The 21,158-nt window shown below is 44.0% G+C and overlaps 1 protein-coding gene across 7 annotated transcripts in view; it reads right to left on the bottom strand.

Moving 5' to 3' along the window:
- Positions 1-21,158, bottom strand: part of KCNIP1 (potassium voltage-gated channel interacting protein 1) — a 150,481-nt gene that overhangs the window by 12,893 nt on the left and 116,430 nt on the right. For 5 of the 7 annotated variants that reach the window (XM_072347932.1, XM_072347931.1, XM_072347933.1 and 2 more), the window contains exon 2: positions 467-591. In XM_072347932.1, the coding sequence (XP_072204033.1) occupies positions 467-568 (102 nt within the window). In that variant the 5' untranslated portion in view covers positions 569-591. Of the gene's footprint in view, positions 1-466; positions 592-3,286; positions 3,320-15,478; positions 15,748-21,158 lie in introns of those variants that run through there. The other 2 variants (XM_072347930.1, XM_072347928.1) reach the window with 2 other exon arrangements.

Here is a 21,158-nt window from a genome sequence, read left to right as displayed (position 1 = left end):
TGTAGTTCTAACTTGCTCCAGTAACATCCCACTTGAATAGCAGGAATTATCCAAGATGGGGAAAAGGGGAAAAAAACCAAACAAACCAAAAATCCCAAGGATCCCAAGCAAACAACACAACTCAACCAGCAGCAAGAATTGAGCAAGCAAAAATTAAATAAACATGAAGACATTTGCAGATTATCTTGAAGTACAGGCACAGCTGAGGCATTTGCAGCACGCTTAGTGACATTTAGGGAGTAAATGTAATGAGCACGATGTGCTCATCCAATCCTTGTTTTAAGCAGATTATGGAGGCATCAATATGAGATGGAAAGGTAGATCATGAGCTCATTTCGCTGTGGCAGAGGAGACATGGTACAGAACTGCTGGTACGTAGCAGGGGAACGATACAAAACGCAGCTGAGCAGTTGGGGCTGGTGGAGACATACATACTGGATTCAGTTCACTGCATTGCTGTTCTTACATTTTTAAATCCTCTGTAAAGCACTTGAAGCTCTCTTTTAGTGAAATTGGTTTGTGCTTCAAGCTGCTCCAAGCCTTCGGGTCTGTGGCACACCGTAGTCATTTCTAATTCATCTTCAATTTTATCTAAAAGAGAAGACAGGAAGATATTCATTTCGGTTGTTACCTTTGCTCCCTTAACGTGATGAGTAAGACAGATTGGATTTCAAGAGCAATAGAGGAAAAAAACAGAAGCCATCAATAGAACTGGTCTGTATAACTGTTTTCAACCTCTCAAAAGCAAAATAAAAGCCAGGTGAGTAAAGCAATAGCTCATACTTCTTACTGGGGCTGCCAATTAGCCAAAAACTGATGGGGAGAACAGGATAGGCAGCAGACACATTGCTCTAAAAGGCAACACCAGATACTCTTAGCTAAATATTGAAACGACACTGAGAGCAGGCCTTTCAAAGTACAGACCTGACAGAAAGCTGAGCAAATACAAGAAAGAGAGCAGTCATGCTTAAGCATATTAGACAACGACATTACACTGAGGGTAAACAGTGAGGGAAACTCTTCTGTATGCCAAGAGAATGGCTCACTACCTGGACACCAAAGGTCGCATTCAGCCCAAGGGAAATTCAAATCATGCCCACAGTTACTGAATCTGAATGAACCCAACCTGCATCCGCATGGGCTTTCTGGAAACCGATAAGCAGTGAAAAATAGTCGTGTATTTTATTCATGAGATCGCCCTTCCACAAGGAAGAAAAGTATCTGAGATGTATCTCATGCTGGATTCTCTCAGCCTCACCTCTTCTCTGACTTCTCTTTTTTACCTGTCAAGCCTGTTTCCCCAGCAGTGCAGGTAACGTCATAACAATACACTGGTGTTTGTGTGTCAATTTGACATTATTTAAGCTTCAAATATCAGTGGCAGCTTTCAGCTGACGTAACTCATAGAATAGTTTGAGCTGGGAGGAACCCTTAAAGGAGATTCAGTCCAACTCTCTGCAATGAACAGGGGCACCTACACTAGAGTAGGTGCTCAGAGCCCCATCCAGCCTAACCTCGAGTGCCACATCCAGCTGCCATCCACCTGTACCCCAAGTCCTTTTCTGCATGGCTACACTCTGGAACGACCCATTTATATCCAAAGATTTCTTGGCATAAAAGTTAGCAACTCTCCCCAAATCACCTTCAGTAAAATGATCATCAACTGCTTCATTACCAGGGACTGAGTGCATAATGTGCAGTGTTACTGAAACAGATAAATTGGTGCCTTGAAAGAATCAATTTGAAGAAACACAACCTGCTCCAGCATTTCACTTCTCCAGATCTTCCCACTTCATTGGACACGAGCGCATTAATCTGCCATGGTACAGAAAAAGGTAACACACAGCAGGACAGCTTTGCAACATGGGCTGCTCCCAGGCAGGAATGTGCCCCAGCAGCAGAGCATGCAGTGGGGTGAGCCCTGCTGAATTCCCCTGCTTGCAGCGCACCTTCCAGCCATGCCTTTAGAAAAACATCTCATCAATATCCTTCAGCTCCAACAACCCTTTTTGCACAAGCAGAACAGATTAAACTGCCCGCAGACAAGGCTGAACTGTAGTTGTGTACTAAAAAGAAGAAAAAACTGCATGTCATTTAGCAGCTGGCTTCCTCAGCTGTGTCTGTGAACAGCCATGGGGCTTGAACTGAGCAACCTGCCCAGCCTTCCCCTTCCAGCACTGGCCTGTTCTTTTCCTGTAACCCCTCTGACTTTCAGCTCCATTTTCCCCATTAAAGCAACAATGCCACACTCATACAAACACACCTGGGTCTGACAAGGATGTTCTGCCCACCTGAACCTGGAGTACCACCAGGTGAGGAGAAAAGCTGCCTCAAACCCAAGCATGATCAAAATCCTGATATTAAGGCAGAAACTGGAATGAAAAACCCAAGCAGCATTACAGTATTTCTTGGCTAATCCTCGCAATGATCCATGCAAAACATCAGGTATCCATCACTTCCTCTGCCTCTACTGTTGTGCTCACTTCCACTGAGCACACAGGGAAGCCAGAACAGGGTGAAACTCTGAGAAGGACTCGGAGCCCACAGGCCCATCTAAAATGTCCTTCTGGCACACAGCTAATACCAGGTAGAGCAATTAGAAGAATATCCAACATGACTTTACATATTTTTGAAGGCATCTGTTAACTCCACGTCAGAAATAACACTGCTCTGATCATTTCCTGGGTAGGAGACAGCAGGGTGTCTTTCCATTGCTCCCTGAAATGAGGGTTGCTATTCTTGCTCTCCTTGTATATTCCCACCTTTCTGTAGCAGCATTTATGAGGAAAACAACTTGTCAAAGTGGGTGGAAATCCACTGAGAGCTTCCTGGGTGCTCTGCTGCTTTTCCATGGGGATAATGAGGAGAAGACGCTTACGGGACAAGTGATTTCCTTCAAGCTGCTCTAAGGTGGATCTGCAATTAAACCTCACTAAAAGGGTGAGAAAACCACTTCATTCTCACGACTTTTGGAAAATTCCCATTCACACCATCTTAAAACTTTGGAGTACCATCTTAAGACATGGGGAGAAGCTGAGCTGCCCAGAAGGTGACTCGATGTACCTAAGTACCACACACAGGATGCTCTGACTGGGGCTGTCCACAACAGCCAGGACCTGGCAGCCCCAGCCTGGGAACTGGGCAGATTCTGAGCACCTTCAGTGTGTTTGATGCCAGAAATGAAGGGGAGAAACTCTGCCTTGGGGTGAAACTGTTGCCTGGCTTAAGAAAACTTTTGTTCCAGAAGTTAATATGACCAATATTGTCAAACTGGTTTAAATTTTACCTCTCTGATACACGTAAAACCATCGGGCGGGGTCTAGGAGAAAGAAAAGAATTTAACAAAAAGAATGTGACAACCATACACAACTTTGTCATTCCTTCATTTTAGCGTGACATCGCTTGGGGTTCTGCAGAAGTGCCACGCTCCCCTTTCCCACTGACTGTAGGGGAGTTTTTCCAGATTTATTTTCCACATTTTCTCTCTTTTTTTTGCTGAACTGCCTCTTTCCCTTACCCCGCAGGGCAGGAAAGGAAGTCAGAGCCCTCTGTCCCTGCAGGAGACTCAGGACAGCACATGCAGTGATGCATGCAGCAGTCACACTCTCATGCAAGCACCCATGCATGCAGCAAGACAGCAATGCCGCAGCCACCCTAGCTACTCTGGTCAGGGATAAGGAGGAATCTGCATGCAATCTTTGATGTCTTCTAACAAGCAATAGGAGGGCCTCCAGCCTTCTGTTTCCTCTCCATAGGTAACGTTGACAGCTGTAGAAATAAACCAAATAGCTAGTAAAGGAAGCAAGTGTTAGTTAGAGGGAAGCAAGTGCCAGGATGGCCTCCCAGCAGCATTGCTGACACAATGGAAGATACCACTCAGGTTGGGTCAGGCTGCAGTTCTGAGACCAAAGGAGCAACACAAGGAGCTCAAGCAAGGAAATCCCAGCAGGTGCTTCAGCTGCTTTAACAGAAGAACAATGCTGGTACCAAAGACAGTTCTATGAGATGATCAACAATGAAAATGAATGCTGCATGTCCAAGAGGAACAACTGCAGATACCTCTATAGACTGAAGAATACCTTCCAGACACAAACAACACCTCCTCTAGGCACAGATGGGATAAGAGCTCTCAAATAGCACAAAGCTCTGTGTAACAACAGGTTTTTAATACACTGAGTGAGAAACTTCCTAAAGCCGAGTTTCAGTGATTCAACTGCAAAATTAACTATCTTTTTGATTACTAAAGTTAGAAACTAAGTTTTTGATTCATACTCTGTATTTATTTAACACTGAGTTCCTTTTTTCTTAACTGGAGAGTGGAGCACAAGAAGCATTGGGGCAAGGCTGGGCTCCATGGCAGCAAAGGAGAAGGGAAGCAGCAAGGATGCTAACCCAAAGCACAGTACTTTTCTAGAGAAATACTGCAAGCTCTTTGGAGAGCACTTAATAAACGAAGTAGTCATAGGAGAGTTCTGAATTATAACTGAAGCAACTGAATGTAAAAAAATTGTTTTGTAGGAAGAGGTTATTCATCAAAAAGCCTCTGATGAGTCAAGACAATGTATTACAAATGGACTTATTCTCTCTGAGAAGAATTATTGCTGCCAATGGTTTTTTTTTTCCCTCATTGAAAAGCAAATCAGACATTCCCAGTCCCTGATTTATTACCATGCTGATTTCCATGAGCACTGGTTTGCTCTGGCTTTCACTTAGAAAAAGGTTTTTGGATCAACGGCAATCAATGAATATATAATGTGGGAGAATCAAGCAATCAAACAGTAATTAGTTCAATGCCTAATCCAAGGACATGCTATCCTTGGCTTATCATAGAGAAATGTTTTATTTGTGCATTCATACGTACAGGGTTTAACTGCAGTCTTCACCCCAGTCTGCTTTCCCCCTCAGAGGGGGTTTTTTGAGCACCTATCCTTGATGCTGCACACAGACTTTGAGGGCCGAGCAGACATGAGGAAGATGAATACAATGGTGTACAAGCCCCTGGCTGCGTGGGCAGCTCAAGCACTGCCACCATACCCCAGCATCAGCACCTTGTACAAAGCAGGGTGACCCAGCAGCAGGCAGGGCTACAGCCTGAGCAGTCAAGGCAGGAAAGGCTCAGGAGAAAAGCTGTTCTTACTCACTCCCAGACACCAGTTAGCAGTGCTGGTAACCTTCAAATGTGCCACTAAAACAGCAGACTGCAGAAGAATAAAAAGGGCAGCAGGGCTCACCACACTGAAAGACAGTCTCTCAGCACACACCCTGCTCAGATTAACCACACTCTTAACAAGTCACCATGCGGTGCAAGTACCCAGTTATTTAATGTTTGCCATGCTGATGTTAAAAACCTAAAATTCCACTGATTTGTCTAAGAAGCTCTGCTTCTGAAGTGTGCTTGTCCCCAGCTGGAAGGGGAAGGCCATGAGGTTTACAGCTTCCCAGGCTGGATTGTGCCTTTGCTCAAGCCCCTAGGAATACTGGCAAGTTCAGAGCCCCAGTCTGCACTCGCAAGTACCACCACCACTGCATCCTGCCACTCCATACAGCAGCGTTTCTGAACACCAGTGCTATTCTGGTTGACACAGCCCAAGGACTTGTGCAGCCAGAAAACAAATACACACTTGAGAACACGACCAATGCCAGAATGCAGCTTATTAAATTTTCATGCTGACTGATTACTTTTGTTTAGCAACACAGATGTGCATCCAGGACTGGGGGCTGTCGTGCCTGTGAGGGATGGGAGACAGCTAGCAGCATGAGCAGGATTTGGAAAGCAGTCCCTTAGAGCAAATGGTGCTCAAGTGCACACTTCATCAGTGACTTGATTTCAGAGAAGCCATGAAAACATTTTAATATATTAGATCCCATAATTTGATTTATTCCATCCTGTTTTAATGGAGCCGCACATTAAACTACAAGTGTGTGAGAAAAAAAGATAGGAAAGCATTGCAAAGAACAGTTATAAAAGAAAAAACAACAACACACAACACAAACAACAGCATATATCACCAGAATTAAATGCGGGCGTTCTGTCTGAGATGTAAATGCTGAGCAGCTCTCATCTGTTCTGTGTGAGCAGAGCTCTGCAACAGAGCAAGACGCAAAGAACAGGTTTTGATGGACACACCATCAGCGTTAAGCTCATCTCAGTAGCAGCCCAGGAGCACTCAAATACAGAACACTTCGGCTCTCCCTGTCATGCTCTAGGCACTGATATCCACATGCCACAGGACTACCAGCAAAAGGAAAAGGACCCATGATCTGAGTGCTGATGGCAGCTGATCCAGCTCTGACCTGTGTTGCTCCTTTTTGCTGTAGGTAGGCAGAAACACTTGACTTGAAATATTGTAGTCAGAAGGAGTGAAGATTAAAGAAGGAAAATTTCCCCGTTCTGAATGCTTTAGATTTCCTCTTGCAATTTCAATTCCCCTTTTAATCATCCGCAAGAAATGTAATAAAGCTTTGGCCTAATCCCAGAATAATGGGAAAGCAGAGTTAGAGCTGTGCAGGCACAGAGCAGCACAGGGGGAGGCTGCACGCTGCCAGGCCTGCCCCATGGCCAGCTGCCCTCCTCCTGCCCTGGACCATGGGGACACAGCACGCTGCCCTGCTGGGCACTGGGTCTGGCATCGTCACCTGTCTTTCCTGTCAGTGGTGCATAAAAGCAGACAGTGCTATCAGAACAGCCGCATCCCTGTGGCTCAACTCCCCTGTCCCCATCACACCACTCACCCAATGGGATCAAGGAGCCATCAGAGAGCCCAGCGGCCATCAGATGGACAAACGAAAGTTTTTACTTCTGTGCGCTGTGAAATCTCCTTTTAAGGAGGAGGATTAACTACTTAAGTAGTTAATTAGGACTTAATTAAGATACACTTGGACACACATCCTCAATTTGAGCTTCCCGTGTGTGGATTTAAGAACCATGGGAGAGGGATTAAGGTAATGTTAATTATGTCCCATTTATATTGACTATTTAAATAGCTATCCCTTCCCAATTACGAGCTTCTCCAACTCCATTTCTTCCAGGAAAGCAGCCTTACCCTGAAATTCTCAAGGATGTTCTTCAGCCAAAAGAAATTTCTCCCTGTACTGCTGTAAGTCATCCAAGTTAAGTGAAATGATTCTAGATTTAAAACCACGCCAGCTGAGAATAGCTCTCTTGTAGGTTTTTGAAAGCGAGGAGACAATGAGGCAAACCACGGGTGTCAGGGGGATTGGCTCCTGTTGGTGAGAAAAGTGAGCAACACCAGCATGAGAATCTGGACTGCAGCTTCCATCCTGAAGCTTAGAATTAGTAAGTCCATGGTACATGGGCAAGCCAGCAAAGTGCAGCAGGTTTCAGCATCCTGGCCCTGCCACGGCCTGCAGTGCCCATAGGCATCGTGTCAGGAGCTGACAGCACAACTGACTGCGTTACAAATTGCTTTAGGATTCCACTTACGGGATTCCCAACAAATGAGATTTCAGGCACCTTTTGGATCACGGCGCTTTATGTTACCATTAACGGTACAAGATAAGGATCCTTATCCTTCTTTCTGTAGCCTAGCCATGCGTCTTTAGAATTAAGCAATGAAAACAGCACTTGTTTTTATGATTTAGAGATGCATGGAGAAAGAAGTTATTTCTCCTTTCTGCTGCAGTGAAAGACCATATTTATTTCATAAAAAAATCTACCACCATTATTTATTAGTAAGTGAAAGGCTGGTGGGTGTAATAAAAATGTGCCACGTAAAGTTGCAGCTGCCTGAGGAGAGGAAGAATTAACTGTAATGAAAGAGCCTCATAACATCACTTTAAAATACCAAAGAAGCAGAGGCAAAAGGAAGAAGAATAATATATATATTTTTTAAACCCACAAACTAACATCTGTTCTTCCTGCTAATTTCTTGTATGAAAACAAAGGCAAATTCTCGTCTCATCTCTCCCTCTTGGGTGCATACAGAGCATTTCCTTCCCACGTACGCTAACACTGCACCTCTAAGAAGCAGCAAGGTTGGTGAGGATTTCTTCCCAATGGCAGATGTTGTACTGTTGGGCATCAGCCAGGTGAGCAGCTAGCAGGCCAAGCCAACCTCACGGGACTTGGAACACACAGAGCCCAGCTCACCAAGCTTCAGCCAGGAAAATAATCCCAGCCATATCTAGAAATTGAATTATTCCTGTTTGCAATGCATTGGCAGGACTGGAAAAACAAACAAACAAACAAACCAATAACAACAACACACAAGTATTTAGAGAGGAAGTGGGCTGCCACCTCCAGGTTCCTACCCACAGCACAGATGGCTCAGAACAGGGCTTCTTCCTCATCCCAAGGCAGCAGACACTGCTGCTGTCTCACTTAATGCAGTTACAAGCTCTTACCACATGTATTTTATTTTAGATGTCTGGCCCTATTAAGCTTTTGTGTGCACTTTGATCATCTGAACGTCAGGGTTTGGTGGAAGTCGTATCTTGCAGAGGTACTCGAAGTTCCCAGTGCAATTGCTATGTAATAATGCAAACTTTTAGAGAGATTTACAACCCTCACATTCGGTTACATTATACAAGACAGACTTATGCCCTTCACTAAGACAGTACTTGTTTGATTGGCTGAAGTGATCTGGCACAGTAATCACTGCAGGGAAGGCACAGACCCCCACACTGCAGAAGGGGCTCTGCATGCAGCCCAGCCCCACAGCCCACCTGCTGTGCTCAGCCTGCTCCATAGCCCCAGAGGCAGGGAAAACCAGCACAGCTTCCCCATCTCAGCCTGCTCCAGTGCAGCATTCAGGTCTCAGCTGCCACCAGACATTATAAAAGCCAAAATGCACCATTAATGTAGGAACTAACTCTATGACCCAGCGAGCTGCTGGTTTTTTGTCTGGCTCCCCAGCAATCAGCCAGAACTGAACTCATTCATACATCCAAACGCCTTCTACAAGATCAGACAAGCTGCCCAGATTCACACCAAAATAAGCCCGTACAGTGGACTAATAAATTAATCACCAGCACTCGCTGGGCAGGAGCTGCTTTTGCAGTTGCTTTCTTTTTTTCCTCCTCCTGAAGTACTTTTTCTCCTTTCCCTATGGAGAACTGCTCAGGTTCATGGCACATCAATAAATTATGGACCCTGTGTGTGAATCTCAGCCACGTCCCCACTGATACAGAGAGCAGCACAGCCATCAAAGCACAGGTGGGTTTGGAGCAACCTTTGTAACTCATCTTAGTGCATGATACTACAACACGGTGTAATTACCGTGTGGCATGCAGAGCTGTGTTTAGATTGCTGCTGCAATGATGATCATTAATCACCATGGCCAGCCCGGATCTCTGAGACAGAGTGCATTTCATTTCCTCATTCTTTATTGTAATTAATACATTTGCATTTAGTTAACCACACAGCCCAGATGTGACCACTGACAGATAAATGGCCCAAACCTGCCACACAGTGCAGTACAAGTTATTTCCCTTTTTGCCAAAGGAAGATGCAAGCAAGGCTGTAAAACAAATAAACATAAATCATTCCAGGATGCTTCAGTTTGATTCCCACCCCCAGCTCCATGATCTATAAGGATGAAACAAAACGTGAACAGCTGACATTTCATTAGAAGTACAGAATAAGAAACCAAATATACAGCTGGAAACATCACGGAGCACCTTCCTTCCAGCTTTCTCCCTGTCTCATGTCTTTGAGTGAACTAAGGTAAATATTTCCTCTGAGAATTTGTATTAAACACAATGTTTCATGCAAAGCAATTTCAGTTACTCAGACAGACCGATGCTCCAAAGTCAACCACAACTTCAGCCATTACAGCTCCCAGCAACAGCACTGAGGGCCACTTCACGCCGCGCACTGTGAGCAGCCCAAAGCTTGGAGCAAATATGGGCAGGAGATTAAATGGCTGAGAAAGCAACAGAATATGACAACTTGTTAGCTGGGTATCTTTGCTGGAACTTCACTGGGCAGTGTCAGATGGAGCTCTGTTACTATCAGCACTACCCCAGCTGGTCCCTCTCAACAGATATGGAGTTTTACACACCCCACCAAAGGGGATGGGTTCTTTTCTCACTGCTGTAAGCCAGAAACAAGAAAAAGTCACGAGAGCTCAACAAGCATCAACATCAATGACATGCAAAGCAGGCAACAAGACAACATCTTTTCCTACTTAAATTTCTATTAGTAATAACCAAAGAGCAGCAGAATGAGGGGTTGGTAACCCATCACAGGAATCATTGTGCTCAGGAGTGTTCTGACCACAGACACACCTGGATGGAGAGGTCCTACAGCTCCCAAGAAGAATGAGACCTTCTGCATTCTGTGCTTCCAAGTGATTCTGCCGCCCATAAGAGCAGAGCAAGACAAAATCCATTTCCTATGCTATTAACCATCTTAAGTTCATAACAGCTCTAATACTGCAGCGTGCTTTGATTTAGTTTCCAAGGTACAATTTTAGGGTTGATGAAATGAATGGCTTTTGGCATCTTCCAGTCAGCTAATTGGTGTATATAAATTATTAACGTTGTTATGGAGTTGTTGGGATATTAATTAATTAAGTTTTCAGCAGAAACAGATTAGAAATGGGAAAGGGGCATGGAAAAAAAAGAGATTACATTTAGCCAAACATGGATACATACGTTACTGTTATCACATCCTGCTGAAGGATATGCAAAGGTGTTCAACTGTTTGTACATGAACTCACAACAGAACATGAGGTCCCTTTGTGCTGTGTGCCCAGCATGGGAAGCTGCCACACTTCCCCTAAGTTCTGTATCCTTTTGCTATAAATTCACCTACCAGCCAACCATTCTGCTACATGCCCCTTTAGAAGTTCTTCACATTTGAAGATGTGTTTCTATAGAAGCACCACAAGATTTTTTTGCTAAGAACTGGTTCGAAAAGAGCAAAATAATCATAATAAAATCAATGTGGAAAAAGCTGCTCTCTACATCAGATTCAGTCCTGCAGAGTTGGTTAAAAGAATCCCAGAAATACCATCAACATGGGATTGTAAGACACGATTTTGTGTAGAAATGATTGTGTTTAGCACTACCTTTAGTAACTTTTCCAATAAACATCTTGATAAGCTGGGGGACATGATAGAGAAGACACAGATAGGAGACAGTGCAAGCTTTAACAGAAGTGCAAATAAGGTATTAATCATAGAAACTCAAGCAAGAGCAGCAGCCTTCAGCCATCTGGGAGGGTGGGACTGATGCAGGGCAGAGAGTTGAAAGAGCACAATCTCCAGCCCAGCTCTGTAAAGCACTACTAACTTTATGACAAGCAGCCAAGGGACATGAGCACAAGGTGCAAAAGAAGGGGTTTTATACAGCAGTGCTGTGATGCAATGGAGTCCAGGCAAAACCCTGCAAGGGCAGCAACAGCTGCAGCAGAAACCGCATGTACCTGATAGGTGCTAACCAGAGTGCCAGAGCCAAGCTGTGAAAGCACAAGGAAATGGCCTGCCGAGCCACAAATGTACGCAGCAGTTCTACACACGCAGACATAAAGCTAAACAAAGAGCAAGGAAGTGTGAAGCTTTACTGCAACGTGAACAAATAAGAAATTTGTTACAGCAGAAAGGTCAGCAGTAGGATGGCCATGATAAACACCCAAGCTTGTGTAGGGCAGCATGCTCTTCCAAACACAGCCATGAATAATTACAGCTTCTAACTGCATCACCCCCGTGGATCTGGAGGGTTGTGGCACAATCTCTGCTGCTAAACAATGCCTTGTGAGCTACAGGCTGGAACTGACTGTCTGAAGGAGCGCCGGATGCTAACTGCTACAGTGCTAGCATGGCCATGGCACGAACAACTCAAATTAAGTTCCTTGGGGAGCAGAATGACTTCAATTAATCCAGCGTGTCAAACTCTTTCCCTCTCCTTAGCAAGGCTGAAGCTGAGAAAAGCCACAGAGGCGGCTGTCAGAGCTAATCTGGAGAGACTCCTTTGGCACTAGCAAATGCCACCAGGCAAGGAAATGGAAGGTAATACACAGCAAACAAAGTTCACCGCAGCCCCAGTTGGGAGCCAGCAGCTCCCTGCACACAAGGCAGGCAGGGGATCCTGGGGACAGCTCAGTATGAGAGTGGACACCCTGAAAGCTCAAAGGAATGCAACCTATTAGTTGAGCAGCTTTGTATAAGAAAAGCTAAATAATTATAGATGCATGTAAGCCTGAGCATCCTTGTCTTCAGCTCTACCTGAGCAGGTGAAGAAACAGCCTCACTGCAGTATATATATTGCAGCACGTTATGCTCCCTTACACAACTAACCAGGCATTCAGAAGTGTAACCATGCAATCCTTGAGGCTAAATACTTTTTCCTTAACATATAAGCAGACATCCATTTACAGATTTTATAGGTTTCTGCCTTTCCCATTAAGAAAATAAAAGAGTTCTGCAGTCCCTGCCACAGAGGCAGGTGCATGAAGTAATGGAGGTAATTCCTCTGGAACTTCTGTGAATGTTTTCATTTATTTTTCATCCCCTCGTATTCAAAAAAGGGAATGTTCTTATGTTCTTCATTTGCACTGTACTTGCATGACTAAAAAAAAACAACAATAAGGAACGTGGAGGTCAGTGAAGTGCTATAGAACACTGCAGAAAAACATGAGGAAAGAAAATTCATAAGCAGCATGGATCCAGCCAGCACCTGCCAGCAGGTATTCTGCTTAGCAAAAGCCAGCAATTCACACCAGAGAGCAAGGACAGGAGGAGCTGCACCACAAAAACCAGCAGCAATGTGATCCTGCAGTAACCAGGCACTGCAGAACGCAGCACTGAAGCCCAGCTGCCCACCACCCTGTGCTTCTGAGCAGACATACTGTAACCATCAGCTGTAGTTCTCTAACACCTCTCACTTCAGCCTCCAGTGTAGTAGTTGTAAATAATCATCTTCCCTCTGAAACGTGCTCAAGGCATCATTTTCAGTCCCTGTTATCTCATAGATAACAGACTACCACATACAGTTAAAGACACATGGTACCTCAGGAATGCAGTCACTGTTGTATCTGATTCATCTCAGGCTACTCCAGCAAGTGCAGCAGTACCACAGGACTGCAGTAATGAAGCAGAACGTAAGGAACGTGCTCCTGACATCCACCCTAAATCTCCCCTCCTACAAATCAAAACTATTACCCCTTGTCCTGCTGTTATCTACCCTTCCAAAGAGTTGAAATAACCATATTGTGAGGACCAACACACTCAAAGATGCATTTTATTCCACTTATCTTCAGGATTCGGTACCTCGCCATAGGTGTTACTGTGTCAGTGCTGATCTAGTCCACCAGCACAGTATGTAGTTGCATTGGATCTCTCTAATTTGAAGAAAGATGATTTATGAATGCTTCAGACATCTCTAGAGGATGGGTGGTCAGCAAAGAAGCTGAGCTAAAGCCAAACTCATAAAACAGATGTACAGCCAGAACTGACTCTTGCATTACAGGGAAGGTTATTGTTCCCCAGCCGTAAGTTAATACAGAATTCCCCCAGATGTTTTCCCAAATGGCACGTAATGACTTCAATTGCTTGTGGATGTATTGCTGCACTGAGGAAGGCAGATCTTTGACTCAGCTCACTGCCTGGGATGTGGCTGCCCCATCCTTGCAGACATTCAAGGCCAGGCTGGATGTGGCTCTGGGCAGCCTGGGCTGCTGGTTGGTGACCCTGCACACAGCAGGGCGTTGATACTGGATGACCATTGTGGTCCTTTTCAATCCAGGCCATCCTATGATTCTGTGATAATGCAAATACCCACAGCACCTTCCCAATTACAGCCATGCAGAGCACTGAACAAGAGTGTAATGCCATCTTTAAGGATTTCCTAGTGATTGAAATCTGCACTGCACTCCACTAACAAGCACTTGCATTATATCAGTATTACTGCTTATACAAATAATTAATTCTCAGTACAAGTGAAGAGTCAGAAGGGAAAAACCACAAGATCCCATAGTTTAGTGAATAGCAAATAAATGCATCTTGGTCTCCAAATGAACTGTTCTGCAGCAAGAAAAAAATCCAGCAAAAACTCAAAGCCCAGAAGGTTTGTAGACATGCTCTGATCTGACAGATAAGAGCAGCAGCTATCAGGCACTCCACGTATCAGTAATTATTGCAGTGCTCCTTTAATAGGAGCTGAGAAAATTCTTAAATCCTTCTATACTTGAATGGATCGAGTGATTGACTGATGACTGCAAACACACACATCCCGAGCTGTTCAGAGAATGTAATTTGGATTATTTGCTCACTTTTGCTCATTTCATCTGCGAGCAGACAACTTTCCCACCTGCCACATATTTGACTTTGCTGGAGAATCTACAGGGGAAAGCAATTGCTCTGAAGAGAGCAGACATCAGAATTAAGGTAATGAGATCTGGAAAGAAGGGATACAAGTGTTTGTGCTGTTAAAGAGGCAGCAATGCAACTGCCTCAGCGTTTGACTTGACAGCTCATTTTTAAGGTCAGCACTTTTTCCTGCCATTACTTGGAATTAGTTATTGCCAGGTATCTTCATTTATTTGTAACTACATAATTGAACTCCAGTGCTACTCTAAAGACCAAGTTAAAAGCTCCTGCGATACCCGTTCTGTAATAGGGAATATCAACACGTGTAATAACAAGTAACAATTTTCATCCTCTCATAGTATAAATAAGTACCATTCTCATTCAGGCCAGTTGTCACACTTTTCTTCAGTCCCACAGGAGGACTGCACAACAGCATCGATGATCTGATGGCAAGAACTCCATTTCTCTCCTTGCTTTTCCCATTAGCCAGCCCAACAAATTGCCTCTACTATGCAATCCTTTGTCAGCCTCAACTAACCCATGCTTGGAGATACACGAATAAGTAGCACAGGGATTTCTGCCAGTATTTCACCACAGCTGATGTTCTCCTGGACAAACTTGGTACAGTCAGCGATCTATGAACACACACAGTGAGTTGTGGGGACCAGTTTGATTAAAAAACAAACGAACAAGATCTCCTTTGCTTCACCAGAAAGTTTTTCATTTGTAGATGTCTTTTTTTTTTTTTTTAAACTTTTTAATTGCCATTTTATTTATTTTTAAAGGTTAAAAATAGGTACTTGTGCACCCAACCGTCGGCTGTACTTCTATTACCCCAATAGGGATTTTTTTTTTTTCCCTTCCAGATTGGCATTAAATTTGTTTTCAAGGAAGGAAAAAATTTAGCAAGGAAAACTAATCAAGAAAATGAGATAAGGTAACACAGAAAGCAAAAAAATCACAGCTTCAGATCCTCTCTGGCTGTTATAACCCACTGAAAGCAAGCAGAAGTCCCCAGTAAAGCACAAAGCCTAATCCCCTCTCAGCAGCCTTTATGATTCCTAATAGAGATGAAGACAACCCTGAGAAGCCAGCGCACAGACAGACCACACTTCCCTCCCTCTGCCTACCTGCTGCTCACAGTGCCTTCCCTGAAACCTGCCCGAACAGAAGCAAACAGGAGCTGCAAAACTGGGAATCTCTCTTACCGTCCGACAAGTCAATGAGCCCGAGGTAGTGCAAAAGTTTCAGAGAGGAGCACACCACCACCACAATGCCTAAAGTCTGCAGTCCCTCCGACTCGCCTTCAGTCCACATCCTTCAGGGCACCACGCAGATACCTGCTAACAGTGCCTGCAAACAGCCGGCAGGCATCTAAAGCTGAGAAATCCTCTGGTGGAAGCTTTCCTTCCCGATGCTCAGCCAAGTGCACAGCACTCCTCTCCCCCCTTATTCTTGCACACCCTCCGTCTCTTATGCTCTCCCCAGCTCTCCTCTTCCCCTCTCTCTCCTGCTTGTCTCTTTTTTTTCCTCCCCTCTCTCGTCTTTTAGACATCCAAGCAATTTCAACATCCCACAGTAACCTGTGGTTTTATTTTCTTTCACTTCAGGGTAATTCTCTCAAGAGAATATTTTCCCTGCACATCTTAACACAGTGCTCCTACCCACAGTAGGTATCTCACATGATGCTTACTGCTTTAAGCACCTGGGATACCAGTCAATTTTTGCACTGGGGATTTTCTTGGTAATCCTGACAATTCTGAGCCTTTTTGTCAGCGTCTTTTCTGTATTCACAGAACATGGCACACCATAGGGACGGAAAAATGTCTCCCTTTTTTAATCCTCCTCTTACTCCGCATTGCTTAAAGAAAGCAAGCAGGCAATGTGCTCAGTGCCACTCTGGGATGCAGCAAACACTTGCTGCTGACACACAGGCACCCACCAGGAAGACCCACACAGTAGCTCAGCTTGTTGCTACCCAGCATCTCACCTAGACAAGCATAGCACACATGCAGGTACTGGGAAGGACCACTGCTGCCCCGGAACAAGCAGCCTCAGCAGGCAGCTAAGTAAGACAAACTGCTGTACTTTACATGTGCTCATCTTCACAATATTTCACTGGGCTGATTGCATAGGGTAGCACTGCAGGTTGCTTTCAAGTTAAGTCAACTACATGCTTCTGTTGTTCACTCATCCGTGGAGTTATCTGGCAGGATGGGTGTTTTATCAGGACAGCAGATGCAAGACTACAACACCAGTAAAAGCCACATGTTTCAAGCACACCCTTACATAGAAAATGTTGGTACACCACACGTAGGATGTTCAGAAGGACAGAGACTGCCAATATTTTTCTTATTATCTCCCATGCACTGATATTATGGCAGGTAATTAAAACTTACTGGCTTTCTGCTGCTATTCAATCGTTCAAATCACAAGTGACTGACTACAGAATTGGCTACAGATGCTTACTGGTGACAAACTCAGTGGGCCCTTGTGTTCTTATCACTCTGAGAGATCATCTTTCACGAGAAGGTTCCCTCCACCCTTGGCCCATTACTTACAGCAGCACTCATTCTTTACCACAGTACTGAGCTAATGAGAGGAACTGATTCTGATTTAAAATGGATTAAGGATCCTCAGTTCAGTGTTCCAACAGAAATCTGCACAGAAAGAGTTCCAGCAACATCTGTCAAGAGATAGAAATATGAACTAAGAGCTTATTAGGTGTTTTATTTCAGTTGCTCATGGAATGAAGAAAAACCCAACTGAATCGATGCCAAGCAGTTGGACTCAGAATTTGAGTTCTTTGGAATAAATATTCTGCAGCCTAGAGACATTCTGCGGATACGCAGCAGCTTTTGGATCAATGTTTCCCAAACACTGGAAAAAAACCTGCAAAAAATACATCCTGCTATTCTCAGAGAGGGTAACTCAGGGGCCTAAATGGTTTTAAGACCACCCAAAAGCAGCAAAAACTCAAGTGTTGCCATTGAAAACAAGCTTTGTAGAACAGCAACTGGAAGAATGCTGTTTTGCTGCATATGGACAAGCTTATGCTTTCTGGAGTAGCAGTAAAGCAGCTTCATTTTCACAAAATGATAAAGAGGAACGAAAACAGGTATGTTTAATAGGCATCAGTTCTTCCTAATGCCTAGCATACACAACTCTGATGCATAGTGTGAGGGGCTGAGTGGCTCTGTGAACCATGAATGAGGTTTATGCTGGATATGCACAACACATGCCCCTTGAGGGAACATAAAGAACTTCATAGTGATCAATCAAAACAACAAATAGGGAAAAGAACTGTGTGGTCATAAAGGAATTGCAGTGATGCTCGTATCAATGAGCTACGTAATCCACAGTCAGCTTTTAAAATTGGTTAGGGAAAGATGGTCTCATGAAGGTGCAACTACACAGCAAAACAGAGCAACCTTCCCATAGTGTAAGCCTTTCTCTATGGCTGAGCTATTAGGACTATATTTATACTTTCTAAAGGGGAGGATTCATCTCCTTGCTCCATTTTAAAGCAAGCACAGCATGAAAGGTTCTCATTACCCACACCTGTAAAAAACCAAACTCCAATGGTTTTCTATGATGAGCATGGTATAAAACCCCAAATATGAAGTTTGTCATTTTGATAGAACATTCCTTTCTGTTTGTGTTAGATGAAGAATAAATAGGACCATCTGATTGATTCTTCCTGTACAGTACTTCATTTCAAGCATCTCTAGAACAACTTTGTTTATGGATCTTCCTTCTCTACTTGGCAGTACCCACACACAGCCACTTGGCCATAAATCTATTTCTACTGCAGACCTGAAGCTCTTCTACTTCTGTTGTACTTTAAAAACACATCATGAGATCATTCATACTACTGCAGGTAGCTATAACATCAGAAATATGGATTTACTACTCCATATATACTTCTGCAATACAATTTGCATTCATGAAGCTGGAGAAGAGGGGCTGAAGCTACTGCAAGCCTCCTGGCAAGCTGCAAATCATGGGAAAGCCAGCAACTAATAAAGGAATCATGCAACCTTGTAGGACCAACCTGAACCAACCTGCTGGCTTCAGCTAAATGAACCACTAGCAGCTGCTTACTGATGCCTGCTACACTACAAGATGAGCTGGGGAAAAGAATCAAGACTTTTCTTTGTCCTACTTTCCAAACAGACAATGAAAGTTGAGGACGCACACTGAGAAGAAATTAGGTGAGAGGAAGCAAGAAGTCAGAAGGCAGCACAGCACAAGAGGGTATTTCAAGCCTAAAATAAGGAACACTGAAGCCATGTGATGTGAACAACAGATCTAGGAAAGACTGGATGAAGGCTATACGTACTCTGAAACCTCACAGAGAAGTGTAAAACCTGATGTTTTAATTGAACCCGGGGCTTTCTAAAATGAATGCCCAGGGATGTTTTCTAGTTGAAGAGTTGGCCTGGAAGAAAGTATTTTCAACTTGATATAGGAAGTTAGGAGATGAACACCACTGTAGACTTTGAAGGCAAGATACAAGCCGCTATCTCCCTGCCTCCTCCTGCCTCTACAGATTTAGATCTGGGTGGCATGGAAGACAGGAACAAGAGTACCTGTTGAGGTCCCCCAGGCCAGAAGTTATCACTCCAAAGAGCAGTCTTGACCACTCTGGACTGCATGAGAATACATCTGTAGTCATTGTCAACTGACCACGCACCTTGGACAACCCACCAGTACCAAAGATCAGCACCCCCAGTGCTAAGGCATTGCTGGATTGAGTGATGAACCACTTTGCTGCCTTTGTATTTCTATATATCTACAGAATTTAGTCAACAACGTTATCATCACAGCTCCAGTGATCTCCAGTTCAAGCACTGGCTTCTCACCCACTTTATTTTTTAAGTAGTGAGCTGAACAGCAAGTCTGCCTGGTACATTTCCAACCCTCCCCTGCATCCCTCGCTAGTGGAATACTACCATCTTATTTCACATGAAAATGATGTAAAATATTGCCCAGTAAGTCTCACCTCATTCGTTCTCCATGGTTACAAAATACTCATTACAAGCTTAAGCACCGAACCACACTCTCCACTTGTAGAATGCTGCTCCTATCTGTTACATTAATCAACATTTTCTTACCACTCTTCATGACATTCTGGATTTCTTTTTCAATAGCCTCAAGCAATAAATTAGCCGTAAGCACATGGCTTATTAAACAAGCCTATATTTTTCACTCATTGGTCTACTGCAAGAGGAAACACCCTTTTCAACGTCCTCATTGACTCTTGGCTAAGATCTTCATTGTATCATCTACACATTACTTGCATTTCAGTTTTTATCATCAGTAATTTGTATTTCTATTCCCCCCCCAGTCTGAAAGGAAGCTTCATTTAATTGGTTATTTGCATAATTATTCAGAAAAAGAAAGCATCACAAAAAATTACTAATAGGAGATCAGAGTAATATATTCACTAAATGAAATATGTTTTACATGCTTCATCATCTCAAATCACATCACCCCTCAAGTGTTTGGAAACCCAGCCCAAGCAGCAAAAAACTCAGCAATTAATACTCTGCAATTAAACAAATCAAGAACAAAAAGGTCAGTTTATGGCTCACTGTCTCCTTGAATAGAAGTTTCTAGAAATATTATCAAGTTTATAAAGTACAACACAGGTAACAAGAAGAAAGGCAAAAAGGAAAGGGGAGAACTTATGGAGGACTCTGAAAAGGGCTCTGCTCCTATGAGCACAGCGCCAGCTATTAAGACTGTGGCAGCTGTTTCACATCACTTACACTGCACAGCCATCAACACAGGAGTTCCCCAGACTGCCTCTGCTCCACAAACAATGCTGTACCTGTTCTTCTAGTGGCAGCACAATAAGCCCTGCTTCTGGGCACAACACAGCAGGGATGAAATTCACAGAAATGTGGAGGTCTGACCAATCAAGGGCTTGACAATAAGCAGTAATACAGGTACACGTGGCAAAGTACAGAAAGGGTGCTAAAGCTAAGCAATAGCTATGCATAATGACCTCCTTCAAGCCCCTGCCCTTGTGTGATTATGTTAAGTACTCTATTACCAAGCAAGCTGGACTTTAGTGATGGAGCCAGCTTGCTGCTCACACTGCTGTCATACAGCAATACACCAACAGCACATGCCTGTCTGTACTGGGGAGCCGGAAAGAGAAGGGTAAAAAGCAAAAAGCCTACAGAACCCACAGACTACCTCTTCAAGAGATGAGGGGATCAAGAAGCAATGTAAAATGCTGACTGCACATCAAAAGTTAACCAGATGCATGGAAATCAGCAGTAGGGAAAGTGAAGGTGCCAGGGGTTTTCAGCAAGCAGATTTACACTTGGAAATTAAGCTGAAAATCAAGGACGAAAGCAAACTGAAGGAGATTTATGACCATAGTGTCAGAAGCTCATTTCCCAGGCTGCTGACATCACTAGGCAATCCCAGAGCAGGGCCAGGATGTATAGCATCACACAGCCCTGCACCCCTCCCAGTGCCTGCATGTCTGCAAAAATAAGGAAAACAAAACCCAAACAGGCAGCAAGAAGGAAAAATATTGCAATACAAAGAAAGGCAGAAGCACAACTTCCAGCAGATCACAAAATTACTCTGCAAGGCTGAGCTCCTTGCAAGAGATGTAGGGCTCTTTGGTGATGGAGCTCCAACCATTTGAGTAACTCGAGGATTAACCTGCTTGAAGAAACCAGGATTGTCCATGCTGAGAATACATCCCCTCTTTTTTCTACCCTCCATTCCTGTTGTGAGAAAAGTCTGGCCTCCAACTGGGCACAGCCTCAGACTCAACTGGAACAGAAGCTCAGCTCGACACTACCACCTTTCTGCTTTGTTTTGCCATTTTAGTTGTATAGCCTTCTTACAAAAAGGAACATT

The sequence above is a fragment of the Excalfactoria chinensis genome, chromosome 13, assembly GCF_039878825.1.
Source record: "Excalfactoria chinensis isolate bCotChi1 chromosome 13, bCotChi1.hap2, whole genome shotgun sequence".
In the NCBI taxonomy this organism is placed as follows: Eukaryota; Metazoa; Chordata; class Aves; order Galliformes; family Phasianidae; genus Excalfactoria; species Excalfactoria chinensis.
The sequence above is the reverse complement of the archived record's forward strand: the minus strand, read 5'-3'. Positions and strand labels throughout refer to the sequence as shown.